Genomic DNA, 19,691 nt, shown 5'->3' on the forward strand with positions numbered 1-19,691 from the left:
CCATCCTGATGTCATCCCCATCATCCCACTACACTCCCCACCACCCTGCCTTGCTCCCTGCCACCCTGCTGTGCTCCCCACCAGAGGCTGCAGCCTCCTCCCTCCAGCCTTGGGACACCTCAGCACCCGTTCCCCGAGCCCTGGAGGTGCTGGGGCAGTGGGGCGGGCTGTTCCCCAGCACAGAGAAGGGGGCAGGTCCCTAGCAGGAGGTGAAGTGCAGTGAGGGGTGCCCTGGGATGGGGTGCAGTCGGGGGGCTGGCTGCAGAGGAGGGCAGGGTTGCAGCAAGGCCTGAAGCGGGGTGCTCTGGGGGTGTCAGATCAGGGGTGCATGGGATGGCATGGAGGTGCATTGGGAGAGAGCGGCGTGCAGGACCAGAAACCTGGGGGAGTCAGGCTGAGTATGCAAGGGGGTGTGTGGGTGTGCAGTGAGGGTGCAGCGGGGTGCCGTGTGGGCACGTTGGGGTGCAGGGGGGGGCTGCAGAGGGGGTGCAAGGGGATACAAGGGGGGTGCAGGGAGTTGCAGGGGGGATGCAGGGGGAGTGCAGGGTGGCGGAGGGAGGGTGCAAGGGGGGTGCAGGGAGGATGCGGGAGGGACACAGGGGTTGCAGTGGGGTGCAGGGGGGGGTTCAGAAGGGGTGGAGGGAGGTGCAGCGAGGGTGCAGGGGGGTTGTGCAGAGGGTGTGCAGGGAGGGCGCAGAGAGAGTGCAGGGGGGGTGCAGGGATAGTTGCAGGGGGAGTTGCAGGAGGAATGTGGGGTGGTGCGGGGGCGTGCAGTGGAGTGCTGAGGTGGTGTAGGGCGGATGCAGGGGACAGTACAAGGAGAGGTCCAGGGGGGATGCAGAAGGGGTACAAGGAGAGGTGCAGGAGGGGTGCAGGAGGATGCAGGGGGGGTTCAGGGGGGATGCCAGGGAAGTGGAGGGAGGTGCGGGGGGGGGTGCAAGGGGTGTGCGCAGGGAGGCGCAGAGCGGGTGCAGAGGGGGCGCATGGAGGGTGCAGAGAGGGTGCAGGGGGAGGTGCAGGGGGAGTTGCAGGAGCAATGGGGGGGGGCTGCAGTGGGGGTGCTGGGGCAGAGTAGAGGGGGCGCAGGGGGGTGTGCAGGGGAGTGCAAAGAGAGGTGCAGGGGGTGCAGGGGATGCAATGGGGGATGCAATGGGGGATGCAGGGGGTGCAATAGTGGGGTGCAGGGAGCTTGCAGGGGATGCAATGGGGGATGCAATGGGGGATGCAGGGGGTGCAATAGTGGGGTGCAGGGAGCTTGCAGGTGATGCAATGGGGGATGCAATGGGGGATGCAGGGGGTGCAATAGTGGGGTGCAGGGGGCTTGCAGGCGATGCAATGGGGGATGCAATGGGGGATGCAGGGGGTGCAATAGTGGGGTGCAGGGAGCTTGCAGGGGATGCAATGGGGGATGCAATGGGGGTTGCAGGGGGTGCAATAGGGGGGTGCAGGGGTGCGTGCAGTGAGGTGCAGCGGGTGCCCCGGGCCGCGGCGTGCGGCGCGGCCACCAGCAGGGCCGGGCTCGAGTGACAGCTCGGCAGCCAATAGGAGATCAAGGAGACGGGGAGGGGGCGGGGTGCTGCCCCACCCCCTCACCCCCCCCGACCTTGGGCACGGGGGTGGTGCCAGAGGGGCAGGGCTGGACCCCAGCCCCTTTCCAGGGAGCCCCCATCCCTGGGACACAGGCACCGGGCGGTTTCGGCAAAGGGAAGCGGGGCTGGCACCGAGGGGATGCAGGTGGGGAAGGGTCTGGGATAGCCAAAGCCATCACCCGTTCCTGTGGGGTGTCCCGTCTGAAACAGCCCCTGCGAGACCCCTCCCACTCCAGACACAGGCAATGCAAGGCATGCAAGGCCTTCTCCAGGCTGGAAATGGAGGTGAAAGCAGCAGCAGATCTCAGCAGGATTTCAATGCTGCCGTCTGGTGGCCCAGGACCATGAGGGTCCTGCCAGGACATACGGCTCCTCCACCTTCCATCCCAGACAACAGCTTGTAGCAGGGCAGCCGCAGCACAAGAAGCCCCCCACAAGCAGTTATGCAACCCCCTGGGCATACAGACCAGACCCCTGGGGTAGTAGGGACCTGGGGGAGGATTTTTCCCTGGATTTATCCCACTCTGGAACACATCAAAGCTGCACCAGTCTCCTGATCCTCTCCTTCCTACATGGCCTGCCCCAGCCTAGAGCCTGTATGTGATATCTGGAGGAACTGAAATAATAAAAGGTTTTTACTCACCAGTGGAGCAGGCAGCGACCCCTTTGTCCCAGCTCCCAGCCGTTGCCAGCATGCCGTGCCCTGGAGGCCATGCCCTGGAGGCCAACTGGAGCCTGGTTCCACCCAGCAAAGCAGACGCACCGGTAGCGTGACCCAAATGACAGCCCCGAGAGCAGCTTTGGGCTGTGTCCTCTGGTTGCCTGCTCTCGATGCTCAGCCCTATGGCTTCCCCACTGCACCAGCTCCTCCTCTTCCCTTTCCTGCCCCAAAGGGTGCCCTGAGCACTGGATTGACCTGGTGAGGGGCACACAGACCCCCTGGCCACAGGTCAACCCACAGCCCAGCTCTGATGGTCACCCTACTAAAGCCCCCAGCCACAGCAAAAGCGATGAGTGTTGGCATTAGGAACAGTCCGATGGCTCTTGAGCCTGGCAAAATCCTTCCCATCAACTCCAAATGCTGGAGGAGAGGTTTATCATGGGCAAACCACTGGGGTGCAGCATGACTCCCACTGGCAGCCCGTGCACACACCGCTCCTGCCTCCTCATGCCTCTCCTTCTGCAAGCGGTCATCATTTCCACCTCAGTGCTTCCTCCCACACTGCTGAATGTCCAGCCTGCTGCCAGAGGTGGGTCTGCAGCCTCTGCTGGCAGGCTGACCGGAGGGATGGACACCTCTGGGCATGGAGACACCCCCTCAGTGCCGTCAAGCATTTCTCTATTGCACTGTCTTTTAAAACCATGATGATTTTCCAATGGAAATGGAGTCACTTTCACCAGCAACTCTTAACTCTCCTTAGGTGGGCCAGAATGCAATGACAGAGTATTTGGGTTTGTGGTCATGCCCCAAAGGTCTCACGTGCTGCAAAGCAGCACCCAACATCTCCCCCCGCAAACGACCACCCAGCTGCGGTACTGCAGAGGACAGAGACGATCAGGGGACTGGAGCCCCTCTGCTACGAGGACAGGCTGAGAGAGTTGGGGTTGTTCAGCCTGGAGAAGAGAAGGCTTCGGAGAGACCTTATAGCCCTTCCAGTACCTAAAGGGGCCTACAGGAGAGAGGGGGAGGGACTCTTTATCAGGGAGTGGAGCGATAGGACGAGGGGTAACGGTTTTAAACTGAAAGAAGGTAGATTTAGAAATTCTTTACTGTGAGGGTGGTGAGGTGCTGGAACAGGTTGCCCAGGGAAGCTGTGGATGCCCCATCCCTGGAGGTGTTCAAGGCCAGGCTGGATGGGGCTTTGAGCAGCCTGGTCTAGTGGGAGGTGTCCCTGCCCAGGGCAGGGGGTTGGAACGAGATGAGCTTTAAGGTCCCTTCCAACCCGAACCATTCTATGATTCTATGATTACGCAGAAGTATAACTCCAAAATCCAGAACTGAGTGAAGTGGAATAGGGTGTCTAAGGACAAGGAGAGGAAGCTGCTTTGAAGTGTATCAGGATGTTTATCCTGCTGTCAAAAGCACTATTTTAATGAAGCGGCTCCCCTCTTTGAAGTGGCTCCTCCTTGCGCTGTGCCTGGCTGTGGCTCAGGGAAATAACAGCACGGACTTCACCCTCATCAGACGTTAATTTTGTCATGTGATTTGCCTCGGAAAAACAAACAAACAAACTCTGAGTTGCAGCAGACAGGATGAGACATAAGCGAAGACTCAGGGGTGAGAGCAGCCAAGTTGCCTTCCTACCTGCCGGGCAGGGGATGGGGTCAAGTGGGTTTTTGAAGGCAGCCCTGAACAGGACCACACCTGGGCTCTGAGACTGAATTTCCATTGATGCTCAGTGTCTGGGAGCACTTGGCATCTCCCCACAGCAGGGACTGCACCCTGATCCTCGGGGTTTATTAACACTTACGGGGTTCCTCGAGAGGAGCTGGGTCTTGCTCCCAAAACAGGGAGGAAGCCTCCAGCTCACGTTATCCATCTTCCCTGCAGGAGATGCCCTCATTAGTTAATTAGAACAACAGTCCCCATGGGCTCATCTGGGATCTGTAGCTGTGCTGGCAGGAGATTTGCTGACTGCAGGCAAGCCCTGGGGCAAAGCTCCATGGGAGGACGTGGCGCCTGGAGGCCACTGGGATTTACCTCTCCTCCCGCTGAGCCGGGAGCATCTGGATTGCACTTGTTCCAAGTCCGTTCAATTTTTGCCAAAGTATTCCTCCTCAAAATGTGGAGCCCTGGGTTTTAGCCCTGGGGGTGGTGAAGCATCTTTATATGAAGTAAGAATAAACAGTAATATTCCCCTCAGTGTAGCCACCACTCACACTCCATCAGGAGGATTCAGTGTGATTTCTTTAATACAGCTTCCATTGAGAGCACTGTTCATACATAACAACATATTGCTTAGCACTTGGTTCTTTCAAGGGAAATTTTAGTGGTGGTATTTGAGTGGGGGGAAGTGGTTTTTATGAGAAAACTTTAATCTGCAAGCCATAAAGGGAACAGTGGCTTTGCATCCCATGGAAAATGTTCTCAGCCTCCGCTAACATGGTTTTATCTTCCTCTGCAGGCTTGCTTCTTAAGATAAATATATCCAGGATTGCATTTGGTGTAACAGTTTGATTTCTGTTGGTGCGAGGCTGATTTCTCATGAGAGTAACTGCCTTAATTTCCTACCACTTGACAGCAAACGCAGCTGCACTTTGTACTTGTAGACTTTGTTCTGGCAATTGCAGCCCACAGGAGATCCTTCCCCTGCTCATTGGCCACGACGTGCCAAGGCTGCTCCTTCACATCATTCTTCTGTGTTGATATACGGGCCCTGGGTGTCTGCTCCGGGGCTAGAAACACTTGACTTTCATGTCATAACACAAAAGGCAAAGGGTTGCAGGACGTACAGGTCCTACCCCAGGATTCATCCAAAGGAGGTAGGTCCAGCTTGCAGCACTCTGCTGCACCCCTGGACACCCCCCAAAGCCTCATGGCCACAGCAAGACCTCAAAGTTGGCACTGCAACATTATTGGCAATTTTACGCTGTTGGCAGGATCTTCCTCAAAGCATTTTTGGGGGTCGTTTTGCTCTGGTTGTCCATATGGCTTCATCCCCTTCCCCACGCTCTTCATTTTCACAGGTTCCCCTCCTTGAGGAATGCCTTTGCCCACCCGTTCACCTGCTCCACTCCTCAGCCTTGCTGCCCTACAAAACTCATTAAAGGACACGCTCATTTACTGGAAGTCTCCAGCATGCTGCTGTGAGCAATTCTCGTGCTGTCTGCAGGCACTCTGCCCTCCTGGCTGCTCTATTAATTTATTTTAGCAAGCTCCCTGATTTCTATGCAGTTCCTTTGATGAAGTTAAGCACGACTCAAGTGGCTTTTCCGCTCAGCAGAGCAGCTCTTCAACAGCCCTCTTCTAAATTGCCAAAGATAAAATCCCAAGTCCACCTCCCCCACTGTGGGTTCCCCCACCAGCCCTTCCAAGAAAATTACCAGCAGCTAAAAATTGTGGTGTTTTGCATCACCACCACATTTGCCTGGTCTCCTGTGTCACAGTGTCCCCCTTCCTTGTCCGCTGCTCCCCTCCAGCCATGCGACCATGGCAGCTGCTGTCTGTCCCTTGACACAGCCCCCCATGATGCTCCGGTCTCTGTGGGTACAGCTAAGCCATTTGTCCCTCATGTCCATGGCCCCTGCACCTGTACCTTCATGCAAAACAGGGTGACTCCTGCCACCCTGCTGCTTTGTCACGCCTCCAGGCATTGTGGCACAAGGTGTCGCTGGGGCAATGCTGGCTCCTGATGCCCTAGGTCTATCTCTGAGTCCCGTGTCCCTGTTCTGGGCTGGCTTTGCCATGTTCAGCTCTGTCCCAGCTGCATGGAACAGGAACCCAAGGCATGGTGCCGCCCTGGAGAGATGTTCCACGGCAATGCAGGAGCATATGGTAAGGCTGGGCTTGCTCCATCTGTACCTGTATCTCCTGCTCGCAGGTGCCTGGCTCCCAGATTGCCCTTGCCCAGCCCCCTGCAGACTGGGACGGAAGCTTTGAGGGGTCCCTGATATGGGATGAGGGCTGGAGACGGCAGTGGGGAGGGTGAGACGCAGGGCTAGGCAATGAGGAAGAAGGAGGGGTGAGGAAGCCCACTCCGCGTGGGTTGCTCCAGGGGAAATGGGATCTGTTTGCATGCTCAGAGCTGCTCCCCCCAGGCTGGCCGTGGCCTGGCTGCTGTCTGCGGGTCTGAGGGATGGCCAGGGACAGAGCAGGGCAGGCGGCTCCAGCGCCTGCAACCTGCGCGGCAGTGCCAGCCGTGGGTGATGGATGGGTCTGCTCGGGGAGGGCGGTCGAGGCTTGCTACTCTGATGAGAAAATCATCAAGTGGCTGCAGGGTATGCCGGGCAAATTGCAAAAGAAGAGAGCAGCCGGGCCATTCTCCCAGCCTTTTCTCATCCCCAGAGTGGCACGATGACAGCCGTGCCCGGACAGGAAGCAAGCTCTGGATGCACCCATGGCAGGATTTATGTCAACTGTGGTGGAAAGGCTTCATCTCACTGGGACCTGGTAGCAGAGCAAGCAGAAGAGGGACGAGGACCTCCCAGGGCACCAGTGGGATGTCTGCTGCCTCTGGCCATGGAGTTTCATGAGGACGCAGGGAGCAAAGGCCGAGGCAGGGGTAGAGCAAGATGGTGCGTCCCTCCCTGTACACCTGCCCCTGCAGAGATAACACCATCCTTGGTGTCTCATGGCACAGGGGCCACCAACACTCAGGCAGCCGAGCTAGGGGCACCAACAGCTATGCTGCCACCTGCACCTCGCAACCCCTGGTGCTAGCAAGGGGCACAGCACCCTCCTGCTCCTAGAGAGACCCCGAAGTCTGGGACCTCTCTCCAGCCATGGCGTGCATGGGCAGGGAGAGGAGGAGGGGTGATGGGTCCTGCCTGCACGCACGCAGCCCGCTGCAGGGCTCAATAATTCAGGCCTGACACATTAAAGTTGCATGGCGTGCAATTGCTGTCTGCAACAACAGACTGCATCAGGGCTACTGTCTGGTGAGCCTGCCCCGGCAGACATGGGCAGGCAGGGGCTGGAGGGCCCAGGAGGCTGTGGGCAACGGGCAGAGCATCCCTGGAGTGGGAGTTAGGGATGGGAGGAGGTTTGTGGGGGGAAGCATGGTCCCAGCCTTCAGGATAGGCATTTCCTGGCAGTATGTCAGAGCCGGGAATGCCAGCCTGAGGGCACTGACAGCCCAGCAGGCAGGATGGGGCTGGGATGCAGGAGGCTGAGCTGGGGCGATGTTGCCCCCAGAGCCACCCCATCCTCCTGCATCGCCTGTGTCCCCTGCAGCCTCACTAGCAAAACAGAGGCCACGAAGGCTTGTGCTGCCCCAGGCACTTGGCCAAAGCCCCTTCTCAGCTGTGTCTGTCCCCATGTCCCTGCAAGCACCAGCCCTGGTGGGGCTCGAACCCCCCCATCCCTCTCCAGCACTGAGGAAGAGAAGCTCTTCACTGGCTGTTCAGGGAGTTGGTTGCCATGGGGATGTCAGATGTACCTGGTTGTTATAGGGACACTGTTGCCATGGATATACAGTTGCTGTGCCTGGCAGAGGCTGGGATGGAGCATAAGGAAGGCTGTTTACACTGTGGAGGTGGGGGTCACAGAGACCCCAAGTCTCTGAGCAGGGGGCGAAAGGCAGAGTCCAGCCTTTACCCCAAGCCTATCCACATCGGGCCAAGGGTGGAGACCATGGGAAACACACCGGCAAAGCTCACCTAGTCCCATAGGGATGGACAGGCCCATGGTCCTGACCCCACGACGAAGGAGAGGCGTCTGAGGGGATGCGGAGTCTCCCATGGGTGTCCCAGCACGCTCCCGCTCAGGCTTGGTGGGAGAGAGGGTGCCGCACAGCCTGTGCTGGGTGTCCCACGGGCAAGAGCGGCTTCTCTGTGCTTGGTGCCAGGAGCACCGAGTGAAAACCTTCCAGTCCTACAAGACTGCAGGTCCTGTATCACACCCCATCGCAATGGACCCCGAGCTGTGCCAGCCTCCTGGGCAGGGAAACGGGTTTCTGCCTTGCTGGGGCTGGGGGTGAAGTGGGCAGAGGGATTCCCAGCTCTCGGCGGGCAGCCTATAGGCCCCAGGGGATGAGTTGGGCTGGCAAAGAGTGCCTGGATCCCTTCCAGCACTGCTTGGCCAAGCTCCCTCCCCGGCAGCACGGTTGACCGCTTGTCCTGTCCTTGAGATGAAAAATGCAGTCACAGGTTTAATTAAAACAAAGGGGAGCGCTGAGCTGCCCCAGCAGGCTGGAGAAGCAGGGTCTGCATGGCTACTCTGGGCTTCCCTGGGCAGCTCTGACAGCTAGAACTCCGGCCCACCTCTGCCAGGACCCCCTGGGGGTCCAGACCTGTATATGCCACCCCATGGTGTCTGTCGTAGGCTAGGACAGGGGCTGCACAGCTGTTTGCAAGGGGAATGCGCATCCCGCCACATTCTTGCTAGGCTTTGTTATTGTAGGGTCTGCACAAACTTGGGCCAGAAGTGGGGTTACATTTCATCCCTACAGCAGTGAGACAGGGGATGCTGCATGGAGTACTGACTTCTCCATGAAATTGGGGTGCATTTGCGCAGGACCACCCGCAGGATGGTGCGCACGCCGAGGTGGGACAAAGCCCTGTGCTCGGCGTGCATCGCACTGCAGCGTGCTGCTGATGTGAAAGCTAAAGCTGAGCTCTTCATTCTCTGGGGGCTGCCACTGCTGTGGGGATGCAATTGGACTTGGTGAAGTGAGTAATGTTCTTAATTAAATGATTAATCCTTAATCAACCGCCTGGCTGGACCAGACAGGGCATTTTGTGTGGCTGGAGGGTGAGCCCTTGGGGGAAGGAGGGTGGTGGGTGCAGGTCCCCCAGCCCCCTTGCACAGTGACCGTGGCTCCTCCCCAGCCACCCCAGGCTGCCTGGCACACGTCCTCACCAGGCTGGTTCCCCCGCAGCCATCATCCCCTGCACAGCCCAAAGACGCAGGCAGCAAAGCCCTGGACCCACCACCGCCACCATGGCCCTCGCCATCTCATCCCCCCTTCTACTCCTGCCAGCTCCATCCATGGATCCCCTCCAGCCACCCCCGCAGCCCCCTGAGCCCACCCTGCTCCAGCCAGCTGGGGCCCAGCTCCCAAGCAGCAGGTTTAATTAGATTGCAATCCTATTAGGGAGCTGCCTGCCCGCCCGCAGTCGCTAATCCTGTTAGGCATCCAGTAAATCTCCCTGTGCTGAGCTCTGTTCCCGGGGTACGGGCAGGGGGGCTGATGGTGGGTGGGCTCTGCTAAGCTAAGATGTGACTGCCAGCCATGCAGAGCTTTGCCTCGGGACTCACCGCCAAAACCCTTGCGGGGTTGGGAAGAGCCCAGGGGGCCGGAGCAATCCCTGCAGGGGTGAGAAGGGGCAGTAGGGTTTCCCCTCTCCTCGCTGGTCCATCTTGCCTGCTCTGAGCTGCAGGAGCTGGGTGGAAATGCCCTCTCCTTGAGCCATGCACCCAGCCCGGGTGTTTGCCACCACACCGCAGTCATCACCAGCTGAGATGGGTGCTGAGCCCTTGAGTCTGACTGCGGGGGAAGACGAGGAACAGGGGCTGAGACAAGGTTGCCCCAGCCAGATGGGGGGATACAGTCCATGCAACGCCCCCTCACACTGATGCTCAGTGTCCTGCAGAGACAGGGCAGCAAGGAGCTGCTCATGGCTGGTGGCACCAACAGGGATACAGGGTCACCTCTCCACTGTTCCTGGGTGGGTACACTCATGCCTGGGGCCCCACAGGGGGGCTGCTTCGGGCAGCAGGGTGACACCAACAGGGCTGTGGGCTCTGGGGGATGTGGCCCTTGCAGGCTGTGCGCTCTCAGCCCCGTGCAGCAGCACAGCAGGCAGCACTGGCACCACTCCCCAGTGGCAGCTACCCCCAGGGCCATGGGCTCCCCATGGTCCTGCCGGCACGGGGAGGACCCCAGCTGCCCTGACACAGCACAGCTGTTCGTGGCTCAGGCATTACAGCCATCCTGTGAGAGCACGGTTCTATGGCAAAGTCATCCCAGCCCTGCAGCCTGCCCTGCAGCGACCCGAAAGACTGCATCCCCTGGCCCCCCACCTCTTGCTGGCTACCTTGCTCTATGCCAGAGCTGAGTCAGCCCCAGAGCAGCCCAACACAGAGTAGCAGCACTTGCTACAGACCCCTGAGCAGGAGCCAGAAACCATTGCTATTCCTCCCTCCTCACCCAGCCACGTCCCCATGGCACCTCCGTGGCCCTGCAAAGAGGGGAGCATTGCCCCCGCTCAGCCTGAAGTCCCCCCATCTCTGTGCCAGATTGAGCTGCAGCAACTCCCGGAGACAAGTTCAACCAGGCTGTAATTGTAAGAACAGGGTGGCACGGGCGGCTGTGCACCCTCCCGGAGGAGTCCTGGCGCTCCCGGGGACAGGAGCTGCTGTCCGTGCCGCAGGAGTCCGGGCTGCCATCGGCATCAGCTGGTACAAATGCTGTTGATGGAGGCTACGGCCGGGTCGACGAGTCCCAGCTCCTCCTGTTCGTTGACGCAGAGCTGGTACCCACAGCCCTTGCGCCGGGGCAGCGGCCCCAGGCGCCTGCTGGGCTTGGCACGGGGTGGCAACAAGAAGCCGACACTGCCAGCGATGAGCAGGTGCCAGATGCTGTGGATGTAGAAGTAGTTCTCCTCTGTCTCCACGAAGGCATAGAGCAGCACGGCAGCCGCCGCAATCAGCGCTCCTGGGCACAGGTAGAAAGCCCAGCGCTTCCAGGTCGGTGGGTAGCAGTGGCGGCGCCTGATGGTGCGAGCTGTCTGTGGTGGGGAAAGCGGAGGCTGGAAGAGGCAGCCACGGCTGGAGGGGTGGGCACAACCCCTATGCCGTGGTGACGCATCCCCCAGGAGCCAGGTAGGGGGGTTCATGGGGAAGGGTCAAGGCAGCAGAGGGGAGATGCTGGCAGGGGAACGGGGCTGGACAGCTGGGCAGGATGCTGAGCCAAGCTGGGTTGGGGACATAAGAGGACAAGGACGGCATCTCCTTACCCAGGCGATGGCCATGATCCCTAAGGCGAAGAGGCTGGGCCCCAGCAGGTTCCAGAGCCCGTGGCGGTCCATCTGCAGAGCCATGGAAAGCAGCATGGCCCCCAGCAGGTACAGCACCTGTGGGGCAACAGGGCACCGGTCAGGATGGGTCCCCTCCATGCCCGACCCATGCACCCTTTTGCCACACTTGCCTGCTTGACCACAGGCTGGAGCCGGGCCATGGCGATGACAGTCACCCAAACGGACATGAGGGAGCCCAGAAAGTCGCAGAACTGCAGCACGTCATACTCCATAATGCAGAACACCACAATGCCCGGCTGGTCACAGGCGTGGTAAAACTGGGGTGGGGGAAAAATGGGGTGAGAGCTGCCTCGCATGGCCCCAGCCCCTCGCCTGCCCTCCCTTGCTGCCCTTAACCCCATGCTCACGGTGGAGAAGAACATGGTGAAGATGTAGACGGCAGCTTCCAGGAGGTAGTGGCTGCGGACAGCGATGGCCACAGGAGGCACGAACATGACGTTGCTGAGGCACAGCAGCAGCGTGGAGAGGAGCTGGAAGCCATAGGAGAAAGCCTCGGCGTTGTCTGTGCATCCCCAGCCATTCCAGCCTGTGGCCAAGGAGAGCTGCCGTCACCCCTGCAGCACCCAACAGGGGCGAGGGAGGGATTGGGGAAGCCCCTTTCCAGCGCCCTGCAAAGAGCTGGGGGGACTAATGGGGTACAACCCCCCCGGGCGTCCCTGGGTGCAGCAGGCACCGTGGGTGCCCGGGGCAGCTCTCACCAGCTTTGCATTCGCAGGCGGCGTACAGGTAGTTGTTGGTGCGCAGCAGCTTGCACTGGCCGTAGATGCCGCAGTCGTTGATGCAGGGCGAGAGGTAGGCGCGCAGGTACACCTCGGCTGTCACATTGGTGCAGGGCTCGAACCTGTGGCGCAGGAGAAGGTGTTAAGCCCTCGCTCTGCGCCCCTCGAGCAGCTCCTGCCTCCAGCAGAGGCACCACTCGCACCCAGACTTGGCAGGAGATGGGAGACCCTGGGATGGGGTGAGCGCGGAAATGAGCTGCTTTGGTGCTACGTATGGCAGCTCAGAGCTGGTCCCCAAGGATCTGTGTGCTGCAATTGCCTGTGCCAGGCTGGGCGAGCAGGAGGAATGCGGCCGCGCTTAGACCTGCTTTGCCTTTAGGGGGCTATTTCGTCTGGATTTTGCTGTGCAAACACCATGCCCTGCAATGCCTGCGTGTGACCGTGTTGGGGAATGGACCGGCAGCAACTGGCGACTCGGCGTGAACTAGGAATGCAGCGTAGGAGTGAGAGCAGGCACAGCATCCCCGCTGCCCACGCACACAGCGCTAGGCACGCCCAGCACCTCGGCAGCCTCGGGCACACAGGAGCACAGACAGGCACACGTCTAGACGGCACACAGTGAGCGGTGCCTGTGCACACACAGGCACCCCAGCATCCACAAACGTACAGAGGAGATGTCTGCAACGTGTGCCTGCTGTCCCTGTGTGTGCTCGTGCAGCCAAACACGCATATGTGTAAAAAACACACACAGCCCTGTCCGCTTGCACAAACGCAAATGCGCGCACGCAGAGCAGTCTGCATGCGTGCACCCAAACACTCATGCAGTGCTGCCTGCACGCATGCACCAAACGTGCCTGCAGCACCATCCGCATGCATGCACCGAACACCCAGTGCTGCCGGCATGCCTGCACCGAACACGCACGCAGCACCGTCTGTGCGGCACAGAGCCCCACACGGACTCTCGCACGTACAGACACACGCACACAGCAGCCCCTCTCCTCTGCAGGGCACTCAGGCAGACACACGGGCCAGGAGCAGAGCCGCAGACACAGGACCGGTCCCTGGAGATGCTGAGCAGAGAAGGGGCACAGCAGCCTAACCAGAGCTGCCCCCTCATACACACAGCCGAGCCCTGCCCTCGCAGTGACAGCCCAGTCTCTTCCCCAGCACAGGTACAGATGGGGACTGCCGCAGAGATGGGCAGGCACCAACAGATGCACGGCATTTGCAAGCTGACAGGCGCTTCCTAACCGAGAGACAGAGGGAAGAGCCGCGGGGACCCACAGATGGCCAGGCAGGCGCAAGCTCAACCCATCCGTGCCCACGCAGGCACTCACACGGTGACACACAGCCCACAGAAGCCACGTGCACACGCTGGAGCAGTGACACGCAGTGCAGGGGCCCGGCACACCCACGGACCCACAGCGCATGTGGATGCAGGCCGTGGTGGGAACATCCCCTCTGGGCGGGCAGGGAGGGGACGCACTGGGGCTCTTACCCATGCTCGGTGGCACAGAGCGAGCGCAGGCTCAGGTACCAGCTGCCTGTCTGTGGGTAGGGGATCCGCAGGCGGCTGAGGCTGGCAGTGGCGTTGACAGAGAGCAGGAAGCCTGCCAGGGACTCTGCAGGCCAGGAGAGGTCTGGGTGAGCAGGGCAGGGGGCAGCCCCTTACCCTGGGCACAGCTGGGACAGGGACAGAGCACCCTGTGCCAGGCTCCGAGGCCAGATGCCCCCACGGTCTCTGCCGTGTCCCACCCAGACTCTCGCCTGGTGGGTGTGACCCCCAGAGCCACGGCAGGATGGACACACAGAGGGCAGCCTACCTGTCTCACATGTGACCGATGCGTTGTCACCAGAAGTCAGTGGGACTTCATGGTTCAGACAGCCGAATACTGTCACGTTCTCACCACACAGGGAGCTCTGATGGCAGAGGAGATGACCCTAAGGCAGTGCCGGGGATGTCCCCTGCTCTGACAGCACCCAGATCATGGCAGGGCCCTAACCCACTGCCCATCACCCAAGAACATCCCAAATCCAGACCAACACCCTGCTCTTAGAGCACCCTAATCTGTGTTCCATCACCCAAGAACACCCTAAATCCAGATGATCACCCTGCCCTTAGAGCACCCTAATCTGTGCTCCATCACTCAAGAACACCCCAAATCCAGGTCATCATCCTGCCCTTGGAGAACCCTAATTTGAGCTCCATCACCCAAGAGCTCCCAAACCATGACCCAAGAGCCCACCAAAGCCTACCCTTCACCCTGCTGCAGCCCCAACACCACCCATCTCCCAGCCCATTCTCCCCAGGCTGCTCTGCCCCATCTGGCGCACTGGCCACCTCACCACATTGAGCCGCAGCTCCAGGTTGAGCACCCCACCACTGTCCAGCACCGGTAGGAGGTTGATGACAAAGACAGCTGGGCGGTCGGGTGGCACTGACACATTGGGCCCGAAGAAGATGTAGAAATGGACGGAGAAGGTGTCCAGCTCATTGCGCAGCGTGGGGCGGACTGGCCAGCACCGCTCGCTGGCGGGTGAGGCAGTGGGGATGGGGACCGGGTGCTTCGTGCCGTTGGGGCTGGCAGGCGGAGGGCTGTCCCCCAGTGCCAGCCCGCCCGCTGAGCCGAAGGAGTGGGGCATGTTCATGGAGGCACTGGAGGGCAGGAAAGGTGGCCGGGCCAGGCTGGGTCGGGAGCAGTCTGGGGGGCAGAGTCATCAGCCCAGGCAACGCACAACCCCTCCAGCCCTGTCTTAGCTCCCACTTCCCTTTCTTGCCCACTGTTCACCTCCATCTGCAACCCATCCCCAACACCTCCCAGTGTCCTCTTTCCAGCAGAGCTGGGTATAACCCTGTGCCCAGCTGGAGACAGATCCTGTGGGCATCCTTTACCCCCCCACCAGTCACCCAAGCAGAGTCAAGACCATGCCCCCAACCCATACCTCCCCATGCACCCTCACCTGTGAGCTGCACGGTGACCTGGAAGGAGACAGAGCCCGGCACCCCGGGGTGTTTCTCCACCAGCACGTAGTACCAGTGCTGCCAGAAGGGCAGGTCCAGAGCCAGCTGGCAGGGAGCATGCTCCCGGCAGTCCAGCGCTGTGGAGTTGTGCAAGGGGGGAGCCTTGGCCCGCACACGCAGCCAGAGCGGGCAGCCCTCAGCCCCGTGGCACCGCAGCACCTCCACCAGCACACGCGACGTGTAGCTGGGCACAAACACCCTGTGGGACAGCAGTGTCAGGTCCTGCCCCTCACCATGAACCAAAAGGGCTGAGGAGGCAAGCCAGAGGGATGGGGCACAACTAAGGTCCCCACCCTGGGGATGGCCACTCCTTAGGAGACCCTCTCGCACTTACTTGTAGAGGCTGGAGCGGTTGTGGGGGGCCATGCTCTGCTCAGTGACATAACCGGGGTACAGCACAGCGATGTTCACCAGGCGCTGCACAATGAGCTGTGGCTGGAAGAGATACTGGCACTCCTCGTAGAGCCCCTGCACCAGCAGGACAGTCAGCACAGGGTGGGAGGCACGGGGCACTCCTCCCATTTGGCACACCTGCCCCAGGTGCTGCCGGCCCAAGACAGTCAGGCCCAAGCAGAGCCCTGCAGTGAGCCCTGCCACCCCACGTTCCCCCCAAGCCCTTCACCTTGACGGAGATCTTGCCCTCATCTTTGGGCAGGTGGGCAGCCAGGAACCAGTCCCCAGGCAGCGGGCTGGTGACGTTGAAGACCCCTGTGGTGCGGTTGGGCAGGGTCCAGGTGAGGGTCAATGCGAAGGAGCCAGGGACAGCCGTGTCCCTGGGGAAGTGCGTGTGCAGTGGGTTAATGACGGAGGGAGCCCCTGAACGGAAATATCTGCAGGAGACACAGCAGTTAGCAGGGTGCAGGCTGGGCATCGTGGCAGGGCCAGCCTGCCCTACATGTGGGGGTCTGTTCTCCATGCTTTTAGGAAGCTCAAAGACGTCATGGGAAGCCACCTGTAAGTGGTGACTTTGCTGGAGGCTGTGAGCTTCCCTGGGTAGGTGTTCAAAAGAGTGGAGCCTGCAATGGCCCTGGGAAGATGAATTGTGGGGAGTGAGCAGGCATGTGTGTTTGTGCATGCAAGTGCACATATGCACGCGTGTGCATGCATCTATGCACACGTGTGTGCCTGCATAGGGGTGCCTGTGTGCATGTACATGCATGAGCGCTCCTCTGTATGTGTTCATGCACGCACATACATGCACATGTGCACGTGCAAGCAAGAAGTAGACAAGAGCAAACTGTCTCCAGGGCAGGTCCAGGGAGGGGGCAGCAGGGGCAGGCAGAGGCAGGCAGGAAGGAAACAGATAGGGCAGGCTGCTTACTCACACGGTGATGCTACGGTCTGGGCATTGGTCCCCAAATGTGCCACCCTGCTCCTTGAAGGTGATGAGGTTCCAGACGGCGATGACTGTGTCCTCGGGGATGTGGAAGTGGAAGAGCTCAATGCTGGCAAAGGAGCGGAATGGGCTGAGCTTGCGTGGTGTGCGGGTGAAGTAGTCGGTCACAAAGAGCCCATCTGCAGAGGAGAACCAAGGGACTCTCAGTGGGGTGAGGGATTGGGCGGGGGGGGGGGTGGTGCAGCATCCCTCACAGACCAGGCCCACCCACCCAGACTCTGAATATGCCCCAAAACCGGCAGCCTGGAGGCAGGAGGTGTTGGGACTGGGCCGTTTCAGTGAGTCCCCAGGGCTGATGTCAGCTGTGCCCAGCTGTATCTCCCAACCCTGGCACAGCCCGCATCATGCCTGGTTCAGCATTACCTCGAGCCCAGTTCCCCAAGCTGTGGGCACTCATCCTCTGGAGCCTGAGGAGCCCCTCAGCCCTGCCGGCTCAGGCTCTGACCAACTGCAGACCACCTCTTTCAATTCATTGTCCTTCTCAGTGAGGACCTGCTATCTGCATTTTAGCTGTAATAAAGGGCCATTCCTCACAGCTCCAGCCCTGCCCCAACAGGTCGTCTCCCACAGGGACACAGATTTCCCTCTTCTCTGCTTGCTGAGAAGGCTCAGCACAGAGTTTATTACAAACCAGAGTCCCACCCTAGAGCCACAAGAAGAAGGAGTGAGCAGTACACTTCCTGCACAGCCTCCCAGCTCTCCCATGGTTTGCGGAGGAGGAATGGTGCACATATGTGTGCACATATGCACACGTGGGTGCTGTCTGCATGCACGGCCAAGTGGAGGCATGCACACCCACACGCATGGGCGCGTGTGGCTCTGCACAGCTCCATGTCTGCAAGACACTTCCTGCAAGCCCATGGCACTCACTGGGGTCACATCTCCCTGACCAACTGTCTGATAGTTTGTTTTCCAGGGATTTCCAGGAGCCCTGGCAGCAGTGGGGCAGCCACTTCCTTGGCATATTAGAGACAAGAGAGACCTGGTCTCCAGATAGCAGTAACTTCACCCCACCATTGCCACACTTCCCCAGTACCAGCCTGGGAGACCCATCCATTACTCCTCAGAGATGCACCAAGGAAGAGATGCACCTCCAAACAAGCTGCCAGCAAGGGGGATGCCAGGCTGGAGTAGGGCTGTGCGCAGGAGGACTCATCCAGTGAGGAGTGGGATAGCTGAGAAGAAGGGCTGCTTTACACAGCATGCGTCTGGCAGGGAGTGCGCGCATGTGCTTGTGTGCACGTGTGTTTTTGCTGCGTGTGTGCAGCCCCAGCTGGCTGTACACTGACATGCATCTGCTCCCTTGCCTGGAACAAAGGCAGCTCCCCTCCCCTTCACTGACAGCCGACACAAGCCAGACATTAAATACCTGTCTCAATGCAAGAGCACCGGAGCCCAGTTTCCCCATAATGAACCACCAAGCAACTCCACGGCTCCCCTCCCCATGTGGAGACAGTGACCTGGCAGGGGACCCTAGGGAGGAGGGGATGTGGAATGCAACTCTATGAGGTGGCATGGCAGGAAGCACTCGGAGCTTCCCGGTCCCAGTGCGGTTTCCTCTGTGACCAGGGCAAGGTGTGGGGAGCCAGCTGCAGGAAGAGGGTCAAGCTGAAACCCCTGTGGCAATGTGGCCATAGCACGGGGGGAGGTCGCTGGAGGACAGAGCATGATTTCCTATCCTGGAGAGCAGGGGGAAGGAGGAAAGAAAGTGCCCCTCTGTCCCAAGCCAGCGGTCGGAGCCCAGGACCCGAAAACACCCGGGACCAGGGACCCGAGTGGCGGCCGGTGGTCAGCACCGCGGAGAGCTCCCGTGATCGGTGGTCAGCACCTCGGACAGCTCCCGCGGCCGCCCCACCGCCGCCCCACGGCGGCCCCGGGAGCCCCCGGCCAGCCGCCCCCCGCTCCCCAGGGGACGCCCCTTCCAAGCCCCCGGGGACCCCCTGCATCCCCGCCAAGCTCCCGTGCCCCACAGCACGCCCATCGCCTGGCAGAGTCCTGCCGGTGTCTCTCCACCTGGCACAACCCCCTCTCCACCGGCCGTCCACCCCTGCTGCCCCAATGCAGGCCCACAGCCCTCTGCCCCTGGGGCCCTCTGCATCTGCAGTCCCCCCGAACCCACTGCCCATGCACCTGCCCCTCTTGGGCTTTCCACTTCACCTGCCCCGTCTGTGTCCTCCTGGCATGCACACTGCTGTGCCCCACTGCATGGGTACCCCATGCCTCACAGCGTGCTTATCATCACGGCCCCATAGCACACACAGCCTTGCGCCCCATCGCATGGACATCTGGTACACCCTGCACATGCATTCCCCATGCCCTGTTACGCAAATGCCCCATTGCACATGCATCTCTGGGTCCCATCGCACCCACCTTGTGCCCCATTGCACCTCCTGCCCCATCGCACGTACCTCCCTCACCCAAGTGGTGACACCACTGTGCCCCAAAACCCCACTGCACACGCACCCCATCCCTTGTTGCACAGACTCACCGTGTCCAAATGCATGCACATCCTGCATCCCACAGCAGGCAGACGCTGCGCCCTACTGCACACACACCACCAACCCCCGTGCCCCACTCTCACCCTGCCCCATTGCGTGCACCCCCCACATCCCGTTGCTCGTGTACTTCATACCCCTTGCAAGTGCATCCTCCTGCCCCACATCGCAAGCACCCTGTGCCCCACTGCGTGCACACACACATCCCCCCACACGCCCCACAGCATGCAGGTCTCCTACCCGTTGCAGACACACACCCCACCACAAACACACCCCATGCCCCACTGCATGGGGGGTGCAACCCCCTCCTCGTTGCACACGCACCCCTTAACGTGCACAGCTGTGCCCCAGGGCACCCGCACCCCACGCGTGAGCACTCCTGCGCCTCATCCCCCTACCCGTCCCGGTGCGCGGTCACGCGTGTGCCCCACACCCGGTGTCCCCCCCCACCGCCGCCCGGTCCCAGTCCCCGTCCCTGCGGCACTCACCGGCGGGCGGCGGCAGGAGGAGGAGGAGCGGCAGGAGCAGCAGCGGGAGGCGGAGGCGGGGGGCGAGCGGCCGCCGCTGCCCGCCGCCCCCGCCGCCCCGCCGCCCCATGCCGCCGCGCCGGCTGCCGTGGGGCGCCCGCCGCCGCCAGCCCCGCCGCGCGCCCGCGACCATGACGTCACCCGCCCCGCCCCCGGGGCCGCCCCCCCGTCAACATTGGCCCCCATGCGCGTCACTCGCCGTAGGTGGCGACCCGCCTCCCCCCCCCCCGCTTCCCTGAGAGAG

General features: G+C 60.9%; 1 protein-coding gene across 3 annotated transcripts; it reads right to left on the reverse strand.

The window, feature by feature from the left end:
* Positions 1-10,511: 10,511 nt before the first annotated feature.
* TMEM8B (transmembrane protein 8B) lies at positions 10,512-19,561 on the reverse strand. Of its 3 annotated transcripts, none has more exons than XM_074570611.1 (13): positions 19,409-19,561; positions 16,355-16,544; positions 15,652-15,859; positions 15,364-15,497; positions 14,969-15,228; positions 14,354-14,709; positions 13,831-13,927; positions 13,506-13,629; positions 11,987-12,129; positions 11,636-11,814; positions 11,399-11,545; positions 11,208-11,324; positions 10,512-10,979 (listed from the first exon to the last, which is right to left on the reverse strand). In XM_074570611.1, exons 1-13 carry the CDS (start codon positions 19,515-19,517, stop codon positions 10,644-10,646), a joined length of 2,400 nt encoding a protein of 799 aa, XP_074426712.1. In that variant the 5' UTR covers positions 19,518-19,561; the 3' UTR covers positions 10,512-10,643. The 3 variants fall into 3 exon arrangements, with proteins under 3 accessions (XP_074426712.1, XP_074426713.1, XP_074426714.1); XM_074570612.1 differs by lacking the exon at positions 19,409-19,561 and adding an exon at positions 19,245-19,310; XM_074570613.1 differs by lacking the exon at positions 19,409-19,561 and having other exon boundaries at positions 15,652-15,737; positions 16,355-16,487.
* Between the last annotated feature and the right edge of the window lie 130 nt (positions 19,562-19,691).

This window comes from Larus michahellis, chromosome Z, assembly GCF_964199755.1.
Source record: "Larus michahellis chromosome Z, bLarMic1.1, whole genome shotgun sequence".
In the NCBI taxonomy this organism is placed as follows: Eukaryota; Metazoa; Chordata; class Aves; order Charadriiformes; family Laridae; genus Larus; species Larus michahellis.

What these genes read in the sequence shown, in the direction of transcription:
- TMEM8B (XM_074570611.1), bottom strand. Translation starts at nt 19,517, where the DNA reads ATGGGGCGGCGGGGCGGCGGGGGCGGCGGGCAGCGGCGGCCGCTCGCC. An exon ending in CCTCCTGCCGCCGCCCGCCG is followed by an intron (nt 16,545 to 19,408) that starts GTGAGTGCCGCA and finishes TCTCCTCTGCAG; the next exon opens with ATGGGCTCTTTGTGACCGAC. An exon ending in GGTCACCGTGCAGCTCACAG is followed by an intron (nt 14,710 to 14,968) that starts GTGAGGGTGCAT and finishes TCTGCCCCCCAG; the next exon opens with ACTGCTCCCGACCCAGCCTG.